The 19,384-nt window shown below is 35.9% G+C and overlaps 1 protein-coding gene across 1 annotated transcript in view; it reads left to right on the forward strand.

Annotated features, from left to right (window-relative positions):
• BCKDHB (branched chain keto acid dehydrogenase E1 subunit beta) overlaps positions 1-19,384 on the forward strand; it is a 258,801-nt gene that overhangs the window by 40,199 nt on the left and 199,218 nt on the right. Inside the window, exons 4-6 of the mRNA XM_072642674.1 lie at positions 16,500-16,633; positions 17,654-17,809; positions 19,257-19,365. Of these exons, the coding sequence (XP_072498775.1) occupies positions 16,500-16,633; positions 17,654-17,809; positions 19,257-19,365 (399 nt within the window). The remainder of the gene's footprint in view (positions 1-16,499; positions 16,634-17,653; positions 17,810-19,256; positions 19,366-19,384) is intronic.

Below are 19,384 nucleotides of genomic sequence, written 5' to 3' on the forward strand. Positions count from 1 at the left end.
GTAGCTGGGCCACCCCCCCACTTTGAAAATCCAGATGTTGGTGCTTCTCTCTCTGGTAATTATGTATGCAGTTGGATCTGTCTTGATCTCTGATGTATGTATTGCTTATGGTCAGATAGTTAGAAGCCCTGTCTGTTGGTCTTTATTTCTCTGCTTGTATTTTCTCTGTTAGTGGATGTAATTAAAGCAGATTGTTGACCCCTCAAAAGTTGCTTTCCTTTTAGAAAAGCATGTCTAAGAACCTGTGCCAGGAGGTCATCCTGGATGCATCAAGGTGTTAGCTGATAGACCCTGTCACCATAATGCCAGTTTATGGGGGAATTTGTGTGTGTGTGTGTTAAACTTTTATTCTTCTTCTAGCCTTACTTCTGATTTCAGACTTTGATTACTTCTGAAGGGATCATTTGGGCTTCTGCATATAACCTCATTTTATGGTCCCTTTGATCTTGCAGCTTACTTCAAGCATTGTATTCTCCAGGGATCTCAGGAATAGCTCAGGCTGGGGACTTTTGAGATTTCAGTGAGTCCAATGTGTGCTGATTGAGTATGAAGACTTGAAGACTTGTCACTGGTGTGAATTTTTACAAGCTTCTGACCTTGATTTGGTATGGGCAGTATAGCTGTGAGTTTACCTCTGATTGGACCTCCAGTAGACTCAAGTATTATCGGCTAGCTGGAAATCTCTGCAGGTTTAGTGACAGAAGTGCTTGTTGCCCTTTAATCTGGGCTCAGTATTCTTCTGCAGGCTTCAGACTGCTCTGGGTACTGGATCTTAGAACCTGCTCTCTTTGTGGGGGTCAGAGCCACACAAATGCTATGCATTTCTCTCATTGTTCCTTGTCTAGTACATAGCCAGGGCTCTGACCACTGTATCATGGCTGGCCAATAATCCTAGGCAGTCAGTTCCTTAATCCTCACTGGATGTGTGACCTCCTCTGGGGTATGATTTGGCACCTGTTTCTGTTTTTTTCACTGTTGTAAGAAAGGAGGATTTTGTTATTCTTTCTTAGAGTTTAGTTTTCAGGATCAATGGCCATAATGATCTCTAGTTCCCAGGTATTAGATAATATTTCCCAGGTTCATGAGTTGTAAACATCTCCACTGTGACTGCACAGTGAGATAGCGGGGTGATATAATGTGATATTTACTATGCTTGCACTGAATGATGACATTGCTGAAGTTAACCTGTGAGTTTAATGTTGGCAAAATGCCTTCTTTTTCTGTTGCCCTATGAATCAAGTGGGCACTGGTCAATAAGTGGGGATTTGGGATTTGGGTAATGCATAGAAGAATGCATGTACCTGCCTTAATTGGCCCCCATCAAGCTTGGGGGAAAATCTTTTTTTTGCCCCAACTGGCCCCCATTGAGGCTTGGGGGAATTAGGGGAGTGGACAAACTGGAATGCTGTGCTTGTCTTGACTGACCCCATTGTGTGGGATGGCTCAGGTCCCTACATAAATCAGTTACTCAGAGGCCTCTCAAAGTGATGACAGAAAAGAGATTTATTCGATTCTCGAGAAGCGGGGCTCACCTGTAGGAGTAGGAAAGCTGAAGACAAAGAAAAGAGCAGTGATTTATATAGACCCTAAAGCAAGTTCCTCCTCCCCCCACTGACCATTATCCTCATTAGCTGAGAATATGGTCTTACATTCTAGACACGAAATCTAACCAATCCCTTTTGAAATGAAGACATCGAGGAATTATGTAAGTTTTGTCCAATCATTGAGACCCTAATACAATACAGAGTTTTATATGCTTATATGGAACTATTCTATTCTAAAAATATTGTAACCTTGAGCCTTTAGGCCTTACGTCACCCCTGGGAGAAAAATTACAATCTGAGGAGTCTTCACTAAGTCTATCCCACTCACCATGGAGACATAGGGGTAGTTGCCCCCTCTTCTCACTAGTCCCTGTGAGAAGGGTGCTTAGAGAATGCTGTAGGAGTTGGTGCTCCCATTATTAGAAACTCTCTTGAGAAGACTAGACTTTTTAGTCTAGTAAGCTTATTTAACCCCTTTTTATGACTGTCTTCCGATCTATCTGGATCAAGAGTGAACATGTGCTAGAATACCTGCTAGTAGCCCTCCTGTGTGTTTTCCTGTCTAACAATTGTGTTACCTGTGAAACACAGGTCAGTACCTGTTGGATCCAGGACCTTTTTTTTTTTTTTTTTAGTGCACAACTTCAGGGCCTTGTATAGTCCCTGCATTGAAAGCCTCTGCTCTAGGCCCACCTGACCTAGTCCCAGTTCCCAGTGTCCTCAGGTCTCTCTATTTTCCTTTTCCAGCTTGGCCTAGAAAAATTACTTATTTTGATTTTTGCTTAGATTTCCTAATCAAGACTTGGTCTAAGTGTTTTCTAGGTCTTTGTGGAGTAGTTGTGATAGGGAATTAGACATACTGCTTCCTCTTACTTTATAATCTTGGCTGTTATCCAGATTGACTCTTTTTATATGATTATAGATTGTGTGTAATCCTTTCTTCTGATTCTTATTTTTAAAAATTTGGATTATTTCATAAGCAGCTTCCCAGATTTTTTTCACATTCTTTATAGTCTTAATTTCATTGGAACATTTCATTATGTTAATATTTTACAATTTCTTTTCTTTAACCATTCACCTATTTTTGAGCATCCAGTTTTTGTTTTTTTTTTTACAATTACATACAATGCTACTTTGAAAATTGTGGAACGATTTTTTTTTTTAGTGTTTTTAATTATACCTTCAGGTTATATTCAAAAGAATGGAATTATTGGGTCAAAGTCACTGATTATTTTTGTAATTTTCACTGCATATTGCCAATGAAAGTTTCTGAAAATATTCAGGATACTTGCCGTCTCTTTTCCTGTCTCCCCTAAAGATGAAAGAGTTGTGCTTGCTTCTCTGCAATTCTACTATTTATTTTTGACAGTTTTATGGGTGTGAAGTGATACTTTCAAGGTGTTTTAATTTGCATCTCTTTGATTACTAATGTTGACCTGAAAACTTGGTTAGAGAAAAGGCAACATGGCTAAATGCATACATTTTATGATTTAATTAATTAATCAATTCCCTATAAAGAAAACAGTTACATAGCGCTATGGAGTCAGAGGTGACTCTGACTATCTAGTACAGAAATCATCTGTCTTAAGTACATTTTGCCATGAGAAAGAAACTCTCCTAATTAAGCAAATCATAAATTCAGTAAGACAGGACAATTAACAAAGCAATGTTAGTCAGGCCTTGAGATTCCAAGCTGGGTAAGCATATGTCTCGGTGATAAGGAAAGAAACCCCACCACTAGTAAGTGGCAGGCTTTCTCCCTTAAACAGATAATTGACATAGGAAAGGGTAAACAATGTTCAATAGAAATTATGATCTAAGATGTCTATATTTTCTTTATCATTAATACGCCATAACATAGTATATGTCTATAGATCAAAGGAAAGTCCCATTATTCATAACATAATATGTGTCTATAGATAATAAGATTCATCAAAGGAAAGTCTCATTATTCATCAAAGGCAAGTCTTATTATTCAAGATATAGTGTCTTAGGTTAAAGGTCTCCTTAAGGAGTGTAGAGTCAGCCTTGGCTGGCTTTTGCTGACATAGGAAGAGGCACTCTCTGAGTTTACTTCAGAGAGAACAAAGAGATTATTCCAAAATTTTATATTAAACATTGTCACTAATGAGGTTAAATATTCTTTGAAATGATTATTAAAATTTTGTATTTTCTCTTTTATAAATATATTGATACCTTTGACTAATTATCTGTTTTAGATTGAGTTGCCAGTGTGACTTTAAACAAGTCCTTAAACATTTTATATGTGAAGGTTTTATGTCATTTTTATGTAGGTAATATTTATACTTTTGGATTTACCTTTGGTTAGTATTTTATCTTCTCCAGTCTATTATTGAAGATTGGAGAGTTATGCTACACGGTTTTTTTTAAACTGAAGAAGAAATAAGTAAGGCTGATGGGAAAGCTATAATGAAATAAAAACCTTCATTCTGCTCATCAAAGAAAATGGAATACCAAGCCTTGGGTAAATGATAGGGAAATATTCTAGAAACTTTTATTAAAAAATACATTTTTAAAAAGTTAATAGTCTTTATTTTCTGTCAGGCCATCGTTTAAAGAAAAATCTGTTTTCTTTTTTTGCAAAAAGAGCCTTAAGCCATGTGCATATGCTTTCCTTCTGACCACAGTTCTGCAGAAGGGCATCTGGCAAACTTGTTTCCCACATCCTGGTAATCAGGTGCTTTAAATTGAGCATGGTATTGCAATAATCTTGTCTTTTCCTGGCTGCACCTGTAGAAGAACAAGAGAAGAAGCATGTTTAATGTGTCTCTTATTTTATTGTTGATATTTTACTTAGCAGTAGAATAGAAGTGGAGGGAATTGTTGTTAGAATGAAGTTCATTTACATCTGTCCTCCTCTTTTAACTCATAATTCTTTAAAAGGTCTCATTTCGTGAAATCTCAACCCAAATAATTAATATTTCTTTATGGATTAATTGGAGTGTCAACTTCTGCATGTAAATGTCTCAATAAAATTCAAATTAAACTTCTGGGGTGGTCCCCTCACCTGCGACTTAGAGGTTGGTTTTTTTTTAAAGATACATTTGATACAATGTTTTAAAAAAACTTTTCTTATTCAGTCTGTTTTTCATATTAAAGTCTGGTGCCATTTTAACTTATTTCTTCCTCCCTCCCTTCCTCCCTTCCTCCCTTCCTTCCTTCCTTCCTTCCTTCCTTCCTTCCTTCCTTCCTTCCTTCCTTCGCAGTTGGATGTACTTTTTGTCATTAGCAACATACATCATAAGGGAATGCCCCTGACTTACATCTTTTAAAAAATTTATTAATATCTTTGGTTTTAACATCACCTTCTCAACATTTCCCTCCACCCTCCCCCTCCCAATCAACTAATATTGTTAACAGATGTTTATTACATACCTACTATAATATCTCTACTCTCTGCCCCTGGGACTCCTCTGGATCAAGAATGGAGCAGAGACCCTCTAAAACCTTAATTTAGGTAAATGCCCAGACCAGCCATCTCTTCATTTTCTACTCAGCTACCTAGAAGTTCTTTGGACTTCTCCATCATGCCCCTATGTTGGGTATCTTCACTTCTATCCATCTCTCTTCTTGCTTTGCAATTTTTGTGTGTTGTCTTCCCCAATCAATTAGATTGCAAGTTTCTTGAGGGCAGAGACCATCTTTTTTTTTTTCATGCTTTTATTTCCAGTCCTTAGCACAGACCCTGACACATAGGAGGTGCTAATTAAGTGTACTGACTAACTACTATGTGCCAGGCACGAGACTAGGCACTGGAAGTATAAGGTCAAAGAATGAAACAATTACCTACTCATGATGAGCTTAGTTAGGGGAGATAAGAAGTACATGTAAAAATATATACAGAATAAATATTAAGTGAATAAATAACAATATTTAAAACATAGTTCAATACAAAATAGTTTGAGAGTAGTTGAAGAGATTAGGAAAGGTTTTATACAGAAGATGGTGCCTGCATTTTAAAGGAAGAGAAAGACTGTGAGACATAGGTAAGGAGGAAATACATTCTAGGCATTGAGAATGGCCAGGACAAAGCAATGGAGACCAAAAATGGATTATTCTGTGTGAAGAACAGAGGGAGGGCCAATTTGACTGGATTTGCCGAGTACAGGAGCTTTAAAACCTGATGAGAGGAGTTTAGATTTTATCCTAGAGATCAGTTCTCTAGACTTGGTTGAGTGGGGTAGTTCATCTGTTAGGTCGTCAAAACCGCATTTTTAGAAAATTACTTTGGCAGCAGTGTATAGAATGGACCACGGTGATAAGAGATTTGTTGCAGGGAGACCAATTAGGACGTTATTTGAATAATCTAGGTGAGAGGTAATGTGAACCTGAACTAGAGAGGAAGCTGGGTAAGGGGAAAGAAGGGATAGAATGCAAAAGAGAGACTGTAATTGTAGAAATGGCAAGATTTAGTAACTTAATTGGTTGTGAGGAGTTGAAGATAATGCTGAAATTACGAATATGAGACATTAGAAAGACAGTGGGTTCTTTGACAGAAATAGGGAAATTTGGAACAGGAGAGGGAATTGAGGTAAGATAATACATTCAATTTTAGACATATTGAGTTTAGTACATCTCTGGGACATCCTCTTTGAATGAAACTTTTAAGGAATGAAACAATTCCTACTCCTTATATTTATACTGTATATATTTTTACATGTATTACTTATCTCCTTTATTAGGTGATGTGGAAATGAGGCTTTGGGGGAAGAAGAATTCAGATTTCTTGCTTTCTCCCCCTCTCCATCTCCCCTCTTCCCCTGAGAAAATATAGAGGGAGGAGAAAAGTCAAGGACAGAACTTTGGGGGAATACTCATAGTTAGGGGCCTTAAACATAGCAAGCATGAAGAATCAATAAGAAATACTTTGATAAAAACCCGGAGAGGACAGAATATCCAGAAAGAGAGGTTGATCAATTATCAAATGTAACCCAGAACAGAGATCTATCCTTGATAAGAAAGAAAGGAAAGAGGAAAAAAACAAAATGGTCAGCAAAACTAGCCAATATATCAGCCAAATCCAACAGCATATGTTCTGTAGTCCTCCACTTCTGTAAAAATGTGGAAAGAGGTACATTTTGTTATCTCACCTTCACTAAATTAATTACCTACAAGGATAAGAAAAATAACAAAGGCAAGTAATTACAATGGAAAAGTGGCATGCTTTAAATGTTTCACAATAGAGTTTTAGAAGGTGAAATATCAAGAGCTAGCATGTTATGATGTAGAGTTGGTTTTGAATTTTTCTAGCAGGTGTAATCAAATGATATAAATATATCTCTAAAGTATATCATATTTTCTTCTTGCTAAAACATTAATCAGTTATAGCTTTTGACCAGTATTGTTTTGAAAATTGTATTAGAGATCATAAAGTTGTATCATCCAGGTTCATCCTTACCATGTCCAGAACATGAGAATTGAGTGAATCACTATAGCTCTGAGAATAGTATATGTTTAAATTACAATAATTGTATCCAGTTAGCATATTTTAAAAAATTTTCTGGTTAGAAATTTCCCTTTATAATACATTTTTAATAGTTTTAAAACTTAGACCTATTCATTGGTTCAATGTTAACCTTCTGTATAGAAGGGAAAGTGCTCATTTATTTTTCATGCCTCCATATCTTGTTTCCTCTGCCCTTGAGAAAAGGGCCCCAACTTATTTAGATGGAGAAGCTTGGATTATTCGTAAAGCTAAGCAGGTTAATTGAATCTGGCAATTCCATATTGTTTTCCTTAGTAGATGACACACATTTTGGATGATGTAGATATAATATGTTAACCTATGGGAAAGAATCAGATTGAAAATCTATCTACCCTTGTTTTGAATTGTGTTGACACAGGCACAGAGAATAGACATGTTTTAGGAATTGTCTCATTTCCATATAAGTGAAAAAAAGATCTAAAAATATAGCATTTGCAGCTTTTAGGATGGCTTGCCTCTAAATTTTATTCTATTAATGCTTCAGAAAGAGAATGCAACTATATTTTGCAAGTTTTTCTGCCCCAGGTACCTTATTTATGTTCATAAAGTATTCAAACATGGGGTGGAGAATCATAGGTTTCTTAATTTTTTTTTGTATTCATTGGGCTTTTGGGTCTGTTTCTCATCCAGTGTCAATTGCAAGCGCTAATGGTTAAGGATCACATGTGATTGAAACCTTTCTCCATCTAAATTCCATTTTTATATTAATTTTTATAAAATCTTATTTTGGAGATTGCTGCAGAGGCCAGGTTTTTATTGTCACATTTCAGTTTAGCTCCAAAAGCTTTTTTTTAACCGAGTACTTACATTAAAACATTACATTTGAGGCTTAAGTTAAATATTTTAGAGACAGGATTTTTTTTAATCATAGAAAGCAATTTTTGTTTTCTTCCTTTTTCCTTTGGTTCACCATATGTTACATTGTTTCAGATCTAAACTTGACTACTTGTTTCATGTGCCCTTCTCATTAGTCTTAGGGGATGATTAAAGAAGTTATTTCTAAGATAAAATATCTATATTATAGATTTTCTCTGATGCTTTATAGTTATTAGCATATAATTGAGTTTAATTTTTGTCTTATCCTTCCTTTTATTTGTGGGAAATTGATCTGCATATGGTTCTTTAATGTCCTACCAGCATATCTCAGGAAGTTATTATATGTCCTTTTCTTTGGCCACAACTAATAGCTTTGTACACATTATTTTATATACGTGGTGTGGATTCTTTTCCCCAAAACACATTAGTAGATTACTGTCATACTTGCCTACAGGGAAGGTTATTTACATTTTTGCATTGCATTGCACAGTTTCAGGAGGTCTTCCTCCTCTTTTTTTAGCCCACTGCCACCTACCTGAGTTCAACTCCTAGACTTGGTATTGGTAATGACAGTTTCCCTATACTCAGAAAAATCTTATGAGTTAATTTCTGCAAATCTGAAATTTTCCTGTTTAGAAAGTACAGTTGCAAATTGCTTATAAATATGAGAAGTGTTATTACTTGAGGACTTAGCCTAGCTAAGCTTGGAAAGTCCCATCACCAGAAGGTTAGCTCTCAGGTGATTATTTTTTAATCACTGCAGTTCCTGAAGAGTTGTGGAGGGGTGGTGATCTACACCAACTCAAATAGAAATGGGTTGGATTGGGCCACTAATCTGTACAAAAGAATCCTTATCAGCAGCACTTTGACTTGATTTTAAAATGTAATACCATGTTTTATTGTATTTTTATTTATTTTTCCCAATTAAATTTTTCTCAATTATTTCCCAATTAAATTTTAATCTGGTTTGGGCTGCACTTAAGAAAGGTAGTTGGTCCAAGTTGGTATTGGCCACTGGCAGCATGTTTGACACCTCTGATCTACCCCAGAGGAAGGAATATGCATCATGTTTCTGAGGTATTACAGTAAATAAATCTAGATCCAGAATAATCTTCCTAAGGATTCTACTTTAAATACTTCTCTACCTAGAGAAGTTGGGGCAGCTAGGTGGTTCAGTAGATAGACAGGAGTCAGGAGGACCTGAGTTCAAGTCTCACCTCAGACACTTGACACTCACTAGCTGTGTGACCTTGGGCAAGTCACTTAACCCCAATTGCCTCAATCCTGGGTCATCTCCAGTCATCCTGACGAATATCTGGTCACTGGATTCAGATGGCTCTGGAGGAGAAGTGACGGTGGTGACCTGCACAGCCCTCCCTCACTCAAAACAAAGTCAAGTTCAAGTCATGTCATTATTTCTCTGATGGCATGGTCTTCTTCGACAACGAAGGATGAACACACACACACACCTAGAGAAGTATTTTTTTTTACCCTTTATTTATTTATTTAATCATCCATGATAAAACAGTGCCTTGAACATGGGAGATCTTTCCTTGAGTGAATGCTTATTGAATTGGATTGAATTTACCCAAATTCCAAAGTACCTCTGCTTTTGTTTAATGCTTTTCAAAATGTATAAAATGTGTAAAACTTTTTCAAAGACATTTAACTTGTATGATTTCTCCATTTTTCCTTTTGTTCTCAATCGATTTTGTTTCCTTAATTGATCAGGAAAATGAGTCTTATGCTAGCTTGTCCTTCAAGGAAGCATGATTCACTAGTTTGCAGTTGTTCTGGTGTCTCCTAGAACGTTTTTTTTTTTTTTTACTAATGATCAACTTTCTGTCAGAGGGGCTATTGGTGATGCCTAATGATTCGCAAATGATTTAGTGCTAGGCATTTACAAAAACTTTAGAACAACTCAAATCTAGATAGGAAAGTCCATGATTTCAGAATTTTATTTAAGAAGAAATAAAATTGAAATTCAATTGATGTGGGCTTCATAATTCACAAAGACTTTTGATCAGCAAAAAAAATTCTAATTCAAAATTAAATGCAAGTTCTAATTTGATCTTTCCAAGTAGAGATTTATGGTGCTTAATGTCCTCCTTATCTGTCTGGGATGTAATTGATTATTCCTTTTTAAAATTAAGATGATAATTTTTAAAATTTTCTCTTTTTTTTTTGTACCCCTTTTACTTTTAAGTGTTGAAAAAGGATGGGATACACCAATTAGTTTTAGTCTTTTTTATTTTTCATTTCTGTTGACAAAAGAGGCCATTTGTTGGGTTTTCTTTTGACACTTGGCATGAAATAGCATTAAATATTGTCAATAGACACTATATTGGCAGTGATGAAAAGTTTTCCAGTCCCATTTCTCTTACCTTAAAAAAAAGGAAATAAAAGATCATCATAATTGGATGGTGTGGTTACAAGGCTATAAAAGATGATCATAACTGGATAGTATGGTTATATCTTTTGTCTAAATCTTTACTCCATATTATATTTTCCCTACCTTCAGAAAAAAAAAATTTGAAAGACAAGAAATCTACTGCCATGTTCCATCCATTTACATTGTTTTAGAGTCTCATAATCTTTGAAAGACTGTTTAATTAAAAGACATTTGGAAAAGAGCAGCAAAAATTAAGCTAATGACCTTTACATGAAGTTAATTTCCCCCTTTCTCTACTTTCAATTTGGTTATCCTCAATATTGACCCCAATAAATCTACAGGAAATACTTTGATCGCTTGATTCAATTTCATAGGTTCCTTATTTCTTGAATGAATTAGTTTCTCCCCTCCCCAAACTAGATAAGGCTCTCGGGTGTTAGAATGCTATATTAGAAGTAGGTAAAGAGTTTTTCCTTTTTCATAGTTTAGCTGTACCTCTGAATCAAAAGCCATCTTTTATTAATTATAAAGCTAATGTACTTACATAGTTGTTTATTTTTAAAATTCTTCTAGGAGTTGTTTGTACTTCAGAACTTAATTCAGGTATATAAAGTTCAAGTCCCTAAAATATGGACTTTTTTTCTCCCAGATAACTAGGCTGTTAATTTGCATAATAATTTAAGCTGTTTTCCTTGGTTTATTACTTTTTTCTATCTTATTCCTTTTTTGCTTTATTTACATTTAATAATTTCTTTGTACTTTTTTAGTCTTCTGATTTTTAAGTCATGAAAAATTATGGGGAGAATTTTTTCTCCTTTCATCACTTGTCAACTCATTGACAGAATTCCAGTTCTTAACTTCTCCCTATCCTGAGACTTTTGACTCAGTCTGGGTTTTTCCACTGTGGTTGAATGTTGGGTTTGGGGGAGATAATTATAAAACTTATTCTTATTCTGCATGGGCAGTAGGTTGACATTGAAATGATACTTTTCTGTTTTTAACTGTTACAGAATCACTATAAAGAAAAATATATGCTCTTTGAATTGTATCATGTAAAATTATCATTGCCTACCACAACATGGTGAGTTACTTAAGTTACAGCTTCTACAAAACGTTTCTTATGTTACCCCTGGACTTCCAGAGGGTTCTTTTCTGCCTAATTGTGGTCCTCTTTATGGTTATTGATTCATTTGGTAATATGATACCATCTTTTAGATCTTTCCTCCCCTATACCTCTTGCCCTCCTCTATACCCACCTACATATATTCTCTCATGCTCACTCTTTTTTAGTATCTTCTGAAATATGAAGAGAGGAGGGTTTGGGAAATTTCTAGTATTTCTTGTTTCGAAAAGTAGAACTGTAGGTATTTTTAAAAAATAAATATTAAAATGCTTCTCTTATAATCTACATGATTATCTGCAGAAAAAATTTATGTGATAAAATTTTGTAGTGAAATATCCCAACAGATTTCTCATAAGGATTTTGCAATTTTGGAGTTAATGGCCAAACTTATTATCTTTTCAATTAAAAAAAAACTTAAAAACAAATTACGTCAGCATGATCTCAAAACTGTCAGCTGGGATGATAACGTTTTTTGGTTGAATAAAAAAGATTTTAGTTGTGAACATAGTTCTTATGCTGAAACTTTTTCAACTAGAACATTAGAGTTAAAACTTTTGTCAGTTGCTATAAATCAGTCAATGAACAGGCATTTCTCAAGCACTTAGTATATGCTAGGAACTGCATTAGATTCTGAAGATTCAGAGAAAAATGAAACCATCTTTATCCTCAAGGAGTTTACATTCTATCAAATAAGACAGAATAAAAAGAATGAGAAAAGTAGAATACAGTAGATCAAGTCAACATTTTCACCTGTTTGCAACAAATATGTATATATGTGTGTGTGTATGTATATGTATATATATATGTGTGTATATATATATATATATATATATGTACTTACGCTTAACCAAAATGAAAGTTCTTCTTATGATATGAAATTAAGGTAATTTAAAAATCTTTTTACATGAAGTAAATTATTAAAATTTTATTTATTTAAATGGGAAAAAAGTAATTTAAAAATTTCTTTAATTTGCAGATTCCCACTTTGGCCATGTGTGTCTCAATCTCTCTGAGTCCATCATTTTTCAGTTGGGAGATGGGTAGCATGTAAAGGATATGAAGACTGGAAAAGTAGGAAAAGGATAAGTTATGAAGAACTTTGAATGGTGTGTGTGTGTGAGTGTGTGTGTGTATGTGTGTGTGTGTGTGTGTGTGTGTGTGTGTGTGTGTTTTTGTGTATGAGATATAGTCAAACTTATCCTTTAGGAAGATCACTTTGACAGCTATGTGGTGAGTGGAGTGAATTGGGGAGAGCCAATTCTTTTAGGAAAGGAGACCAGTCAGTAAGGTCCTGTAATAGTCTTAGCATGGGGTGATGATGACTAACATTAGGATGGTTGCAATATAGGAGAGAAAGGGGAGGGATACTATGAAGGTAGAAATGAAGTAAACTGACAGGTGATTTAATATGGTGGGGGGTGGGGTTTGACAGTGAGTAATTGAAGATAACAGTTGTGAGCCTAAGTTGTAAGCCTGAGTGACTTTCCTGCAACACAGAATTGAAAAGTTAGGAAAAGGAGAAGGTTTGGGGAAGGGAAGCTAAAGAGTTCAGTTTTGGATATCCATTTTGAGATGTCTAATGGGCAGTTGGAAATGCAAGTCTGGAGGTCAGGAAAGATTATAGGAATGGGCAAGTAGGTCTGAGAGCCATCTGTATAGAGATAATAATTGAAACCATGGTTGCTGATGAGGTCACCAAGAGAAGTAGTATTGAGAGGAAGGGAAGAGGTCCTAGGACAGGGACTTGATGAGCCCCCATGATTAGTGGATGTGATGTGGATGAAGATCTAGCAAAGAAGACAGGGAAATAGTAGACAGATACATAGGAGAACCAGGAGAAAGCAGTGTTATGAACACCTAGAAAGAAAGTATGGAAAGGAAGAGGGTTATCAATTATATAAAGGCTAGAGAGAGGTTAAGAAGGATGAAAACAAAAAGTCATAGTTTTGGCAAAGGTTGAAAGTGGAAGTAATAGAAACAAATAATTTGGGATCAGAGATTTATCTAGTTGTTTTTTTCTCTTGAGTCTCTAACCCCTCTACACCAACTGTACCCTTCCAAGCCTCTGCCTTGGGTTACTCTCATCATATGTACCTTTGCTCCTACACATACTGCTGAATGAAGGTGGAGAAAAATCACAGAAATGTTCTCATTGGGTCCACTACCAATTTATGTTACACAACCGCAACTGAGTCCTCACTGCTGCTAGGTAATTTTCCTGTACCGCCACCATCAACTCACTATCCCTCTCGACATAATGGTTCTTCCAGACCTTTTCATCTTTCCTCAAACCTTTCATGGCTTCCTCACCCTCTCAGCTGAGAAACTTACCTCATATTTTAAAGGAAAAATTTGCTGTGAGCTCCCACTTCTCCCTTATTTTTCATCTCATTTCACTCATATATCTTCTACCACTGTCTCTTCCACTCCTGTCTCACATGAAGAAGTGGTCTTACTCTTTAGCAAGGTTAATCCCTCTGCCTGTACAAGTGATTGCATTCCATCCTGGCTCCTCCAACAAAATGGTCCCTCTGTTATCCCCACTCTGCCACTTATTTTCAATATCTCCTTCTAATGGGTCCTTTCCTCCTGCCCAAAACATGCTCATGTCTCTCCATCCTCAAAAACTCTAACTTGATCATTCCATACCTAGTAACTATTATCTTATATTTCTTCTGCCCTTCATGGCTAAATTCCTTGAAAAGGTCATCTATAATAGGTGTCTCTACTTTCTCTCATCTTCTTTCATTCTTAACCCTTTACAATCCAGCTTCCTACTTCATCATGCCACTGAAACTGGTCTCTCCAGAGTTATCAGTGGATCTCTTAATTACAAAATCCAGTGCCCTTTTTTCAGTCCCCATTCTCCTCAACCTTTCTGCAGCCTTTGATGCTGTTAATTACTATCTTCTCTCCAGGTTTTTGGGGCACCATCCTCTTCTCCTTGACACTCTTCTTCCTCTAGGTTATTGGGATACCACTTTCCTGGTTCTTCTCCTACTTCTCAGACCACTACTTCTTAGTCCATTCTATGGATCTTCATCATATTATGCTCTCTAACCATTGTGTCCCATAGAGTTGTGTCCTGGGCCCTCTTTCCTTCCTTTATATCATTTCACTTGGTGATCTCATCAGCTCTCGTGGATTCAGTTACCATCTCTAATGCTGATGATTTTCAGCTCCATCTGTCCTGCCATAACCTCTTTACTGACTCCAACCTTATATCCCTAGCTGACTTTCAGACATCTTAAACTGAATTTGCAGTAGAGTTTTTAATTCAACATATCTCATATGGAACTGGAAATCATCTTTCCCCCTACCTTGTCCCATCTCCTACCTTCCCTATTATTGTAGAGAATACCACCATCCTCTTAGTCCCTCAGGCTCTCAAACTAGGTGTCATCCTTGACTGTTCATTATCTTTCAAAGCCCATGTTCCATCTGTTGCTAAGGCCAATCAATTTCACCTTAGTAGCATATTTTCTCCTTCGATTTTGCCATCAGTCTAGTACATCCCCTTATCACTTCGTGCCTTGACTGCTGGTGGGTCTCCCTGCCTAAAGTCTCTTCCTAGTCAAATTCTTCTTCTATTTAGCCACTAAAATAATTTCCCTAAAACTCTGGTTTGACCATGTTACATCCCGCTCCACTGTTACCTTTCTCCCTACTTCCTCCCAGTAAATTCCCTGTAACTTCCAGAATAAAAAATTAAATCCTCTCTTTAGGGTTCAGAGTCTTTCATAACCCAGCTCCTCCTACCTTTCCAGTCTCACATCTTATTATACTCTAAGTAACACTTAGTAACTTTAAGCTTCCTTGTTGTTCCTCGAACAAGACAATACAGCTCTTGACTGTGGGCATTTTCACTGACTGTCCCTTATGTCTTGAATGTTCTTCTTCCTCATCTCTGCCTCTTGTCTTCCCTAGCTCCCTTCAGGTCCCCACTGAAATTTCACCTTTTACAGAAAGCTTTTTCTAATCCCTTTTAATTCTAGTGCAGGGTTAGGGAACCTGCGACCTCAAGGCCACATGTGACCTTCTAGGTTCTTAGGTGCGGCCTTTTGACTGAGTCCAAGTTTTACAGAACAAATCCTTTTATTAAAGGATTTATTAAAATCCTTTTATTAATCCTTTAATTAATAATTAAAATTATTAGGAAGTTTGGATTCAGTCAAAGGGCCATGCTTGAGGACCTGGAGGGCCACATGTGTCCTTGAGGCCACAGATTCCCTACCCCTGTCTTAGTGCCTTCCCTCTCTTGATTATTTTCAATTTATCTCAAATATAGCTTGTTTGTACATAGTTCTTTGCATCTGGTCTATTAGGCTGTGAGCTCTTTAAGGGCAGTGACTGTCTTCTTGCTTTGTTTTTAGAAATCCCTGTTATGATTGAAATTAGGGTAAACGGAGGCAACAAAGTTCTGAGCATATTCAATGTGTATTGGTAAGGCTAGCAGTTACCAATAAATGGGATCTTTAGCTACTCAGCAAGTCAAAAGGTCTTGAATGAAGACTACTGGGTCATTTTTAGAGACAAAGGGAGTATTAAAAAAAAAAAAGGCAGTATCATAGATAGGAAAAACAGTATGATTCATTACAAAGCTTGAATCATAGGCGTGGGGGGACAAGATGATTGGATGGAAATGGAAATATGGCCCCTTCTTCCATCTTGTCAGTAATAAATTCTAATTGATTTAGTCCACCTATAAGAATAACTATCTAGTATATAGACAACGGATTTCCTCTCTTGGTCAAGGACAACTAGTGTAGAGAGATAACAGGTTTCTTTTAATGCATATATATGTCTGTATACATATGTGTGTCTATATACATATACATATATTAAGTGCTTACTAATGCTTTTTGATCAATTGATTTACAAAACACTTTCTTCAAAATCATCCTATGAAGTAACATAGCATCTGTAAGGTCACCAGGAACCTCTTTGTGTATGAGGCACTGAAGCTCAAAGAAGTTATAACTTTTTTAAGGGCTTGGATGAATAAAGGTCTGTACAATTGAGCTTTAGTAAACTTTACTGAATTTCTAACATGTTATATCTTGAATTGCACAGGTACCTCAATTTTGGTATGTTAAAAGTAACCTATTTTTTTCAAAGGTAAAGACAGAGTTTTTAATACTCCATTGTGTGAACAAGGAATTGTTGGATTTGGTATTGGAATTGCAGTTAATGGAGCTACTGCCATTGCAGAAATTCAGTTTGCAGATTATATCTTCCCTGCTTTTGATCAGGTAAGTGTAATTTATTATTTAGCTAATAAAGTCTATACAGTGGTAGCCTTCAGATTTTAGAGAAGGAATAATTATAATGTTTTACTCAATTAAGGATAGTTTAAACATTTGTTGGAATACCTAGAAAACTTAGTATAACAGTTCCTTGGGGTGATCTGTGATTCATGTTTTACCATAAATCATCACTAGAGAAACTACGTAGTCTATTAGAGGCCTTCCTCTCATTCTTTTTGTTTACTGATGGATTGGACTTGTTACATTTGCTTACCTGCAGAGGTCAGTACTAAGAGTAATGGGTGGAAGTTGCAAAGAAACAGATTTTGGCTAGATTATGAACAAATTCCTAACACTCATTGCTGCTTAAAAGTAGAATGAACTGCACAAGGAGTAATGATGTCATACCACTGCAAGTTTTCAAGCAGAGTCTAGATGATCATATGTAAGGGATATCAAAGAATAGATTCCTTCTCAGGTATAGGTTAGACTAGGTGCCCTCTGAGGTTCCTTTGAATTTTGAGCTGTGATGTTGTGGTATGAGTGTGCTGCTTGGGTAGCCCATGAATTTTTTTCATTCCTCCTATGTTATTGACCTACTTCTTTGTTCAATCCCACATATCCTAGATGATGTCTTTGAGTCTACCTTTTATACATAAGGAGTTCATTGATAACATGCCCAGCTTTTTTATATCTATCCTTCTCCACTAAAGTGCAACCCTGATCTTTCTTTTTGGCGTAGAAATGACCCAGGGTTATTGAAGGCTAGATTATGGTAGCTCTTAGAAGCCTAGAAAGGCTTTGGTTTATGTACTCAGTGATGGGCTCAGTATTTTCTGTCTTCCTAGACCCAGCCTTGCCAAGGGACAAATGTGATGTTGAAGACGTTGACAAGTTTATTTGAGCACTATATATATATATATAGAATAGTATATTATATATAGTATATATAGTATGTACTATATATATTATGTATATATAATAGTGGGACATTAATGGCTTATTTTAGCAAGTTTTCTTTTTCAGATTGTTAACGAAGCAGCAAAATATCGTTATCGTTCTGGAGATCTCTTTAATTGTGGAGGCCTTACAATAAGAGCCCCTTGGGGCTGTGTAGGCCATGGGGCACTTTATCATTCTCAGTGTCCTGAGGCCTTTTTTGCTCACTGTCCGGGAATAAAGGTAACATCACCAAACATTGATTATGTTTGATTATTGTGTAATTTTTTTCACTTTAATTTCTGTTAATTGTAAATGGTATTATGCTCATTGAGAGCAGGATAAAACAGAAAGTTTTGGACTTCATCTTAATTTAGTTGCCTTTGTAAGACTGAGACTCAGTTTTGTTAAGGAAACGCCACCTGAAATAGCATTAGCTTGAAGATGTCATAATTCTCATAGAGCTAAAAGAATGAACTAAAACACTTTCTTTCTTTCCTCCCTAGTACAAGTTCACAGATTTTTGTTAGTTGTCTACCAGGTTCAAAGCTAGACTTTGGGAATAGAAAGGTAGACAATGACACAAGGAACTAGTAGTCCAACCAAAGGGATAATATCCACGAGTGGATATGATATAAGATATAAGGCAATAATGTCAAAGGAAGGGATCCAGATAAAGTCCTATAAGGCATTGTGAGGCAGAAACTTTATTATTTCTTTCCAGCTTTAATTTCTTACATGATTTTAGACTGATTCCTCCCTGCCCCATAGTAATAGAATCCTTAAGCCTTAAATTTGGTTAGGCAGAACTTTTGCTTGAATACGCCTTCTTATTTTTCTTTTAGAAGGAAAGGAGAGAGTGCTCAGTTTCCTGGGTGAGATTTTCAGTTAAGGTCAGGAAGTACTTTCCTGGATAGCTTTGAAGCATCTCATTGTATTATTTTCCCCCCACCATATTAATGTCTTATTCTCTTTTGTGAATTTTGTGGTATATCAAAGTTTTTATTCATGGCTGACTATAAATATATTATTAATATAATTTAGAAACAATAGCCTGTGACAGTAGCCAGATGTTAGGCAACAGGGGCTTTTTGTAACTCAGCAAAATATTATTTCATAGTCATTTGCAACTTGACTTGAATGAATTTATCAACCATTTTCTCTTGAAACACAAATATGAATTGGCCCTATTTGAGCTATACTTTCTAAATCTGAGTTCATTAGGATGTATCATGATGTAAACCTGCTTTACTTCAATTGTTTCAAAAATTAGATTCAATTTGTAAAAGTATCATGTTTCATTAAGAAAGTGTGACATACCTTATAGAGCAGAGCACATTGTGAATAGAGAAATTTGAAGTCTTATCCTGATTCTGCTGTTAATTGAGTATTGTTGGTTATATGTCTTAAACCTTTATGTAGCTTATGACTCCAAGCATCCCAGATGAACTCAATTAGGGGAAGAATGCACTCCCATCCCTGCTTTTTTAAAAAAATGCATTTTTTTGGCTTATAAATCTGAGTGGAATTTAAAATAAGTGCTAGTTAATTTAAGCTGAATTTCATATTCTTTTTAGTCAGCAGATATTGATTCTTTTGAAAGAACATTCCTTTTGGTAAATTTGATTTAACCAGTATATGGCAACTCCTAAATTGGTTTAAAAGCCTTTTTTTTTTGTTTAATTGGCAGATAGTTGTACCTAGAAGCCCTTTCCAGGCCAAGGGACTACTTTTGTCGTGCATAGAAGATAAAAATCCTTGTATATTTTTTGAACCTAAAATCCTTTACAGGGCAGCAGGTAAAATCTTCTCTATTTC

The sequence above is a fragment of the Notamacropus eugenii genome, chromosome 2, assembly GCF_028372415.1.
Source record: "Notamacropus eugenii isolate mMacEug1 chromosome 2, mMacEug1.pri_v2, whole genome shotgun sequence".
NCBI classification, from domain to species: domain Eukaryota; kingdom Metazoa; phylum Chordata; class Mammalia; order Diprotodontia; family Macropodidae; genus Notamacropus; species Notamacropus eugenii.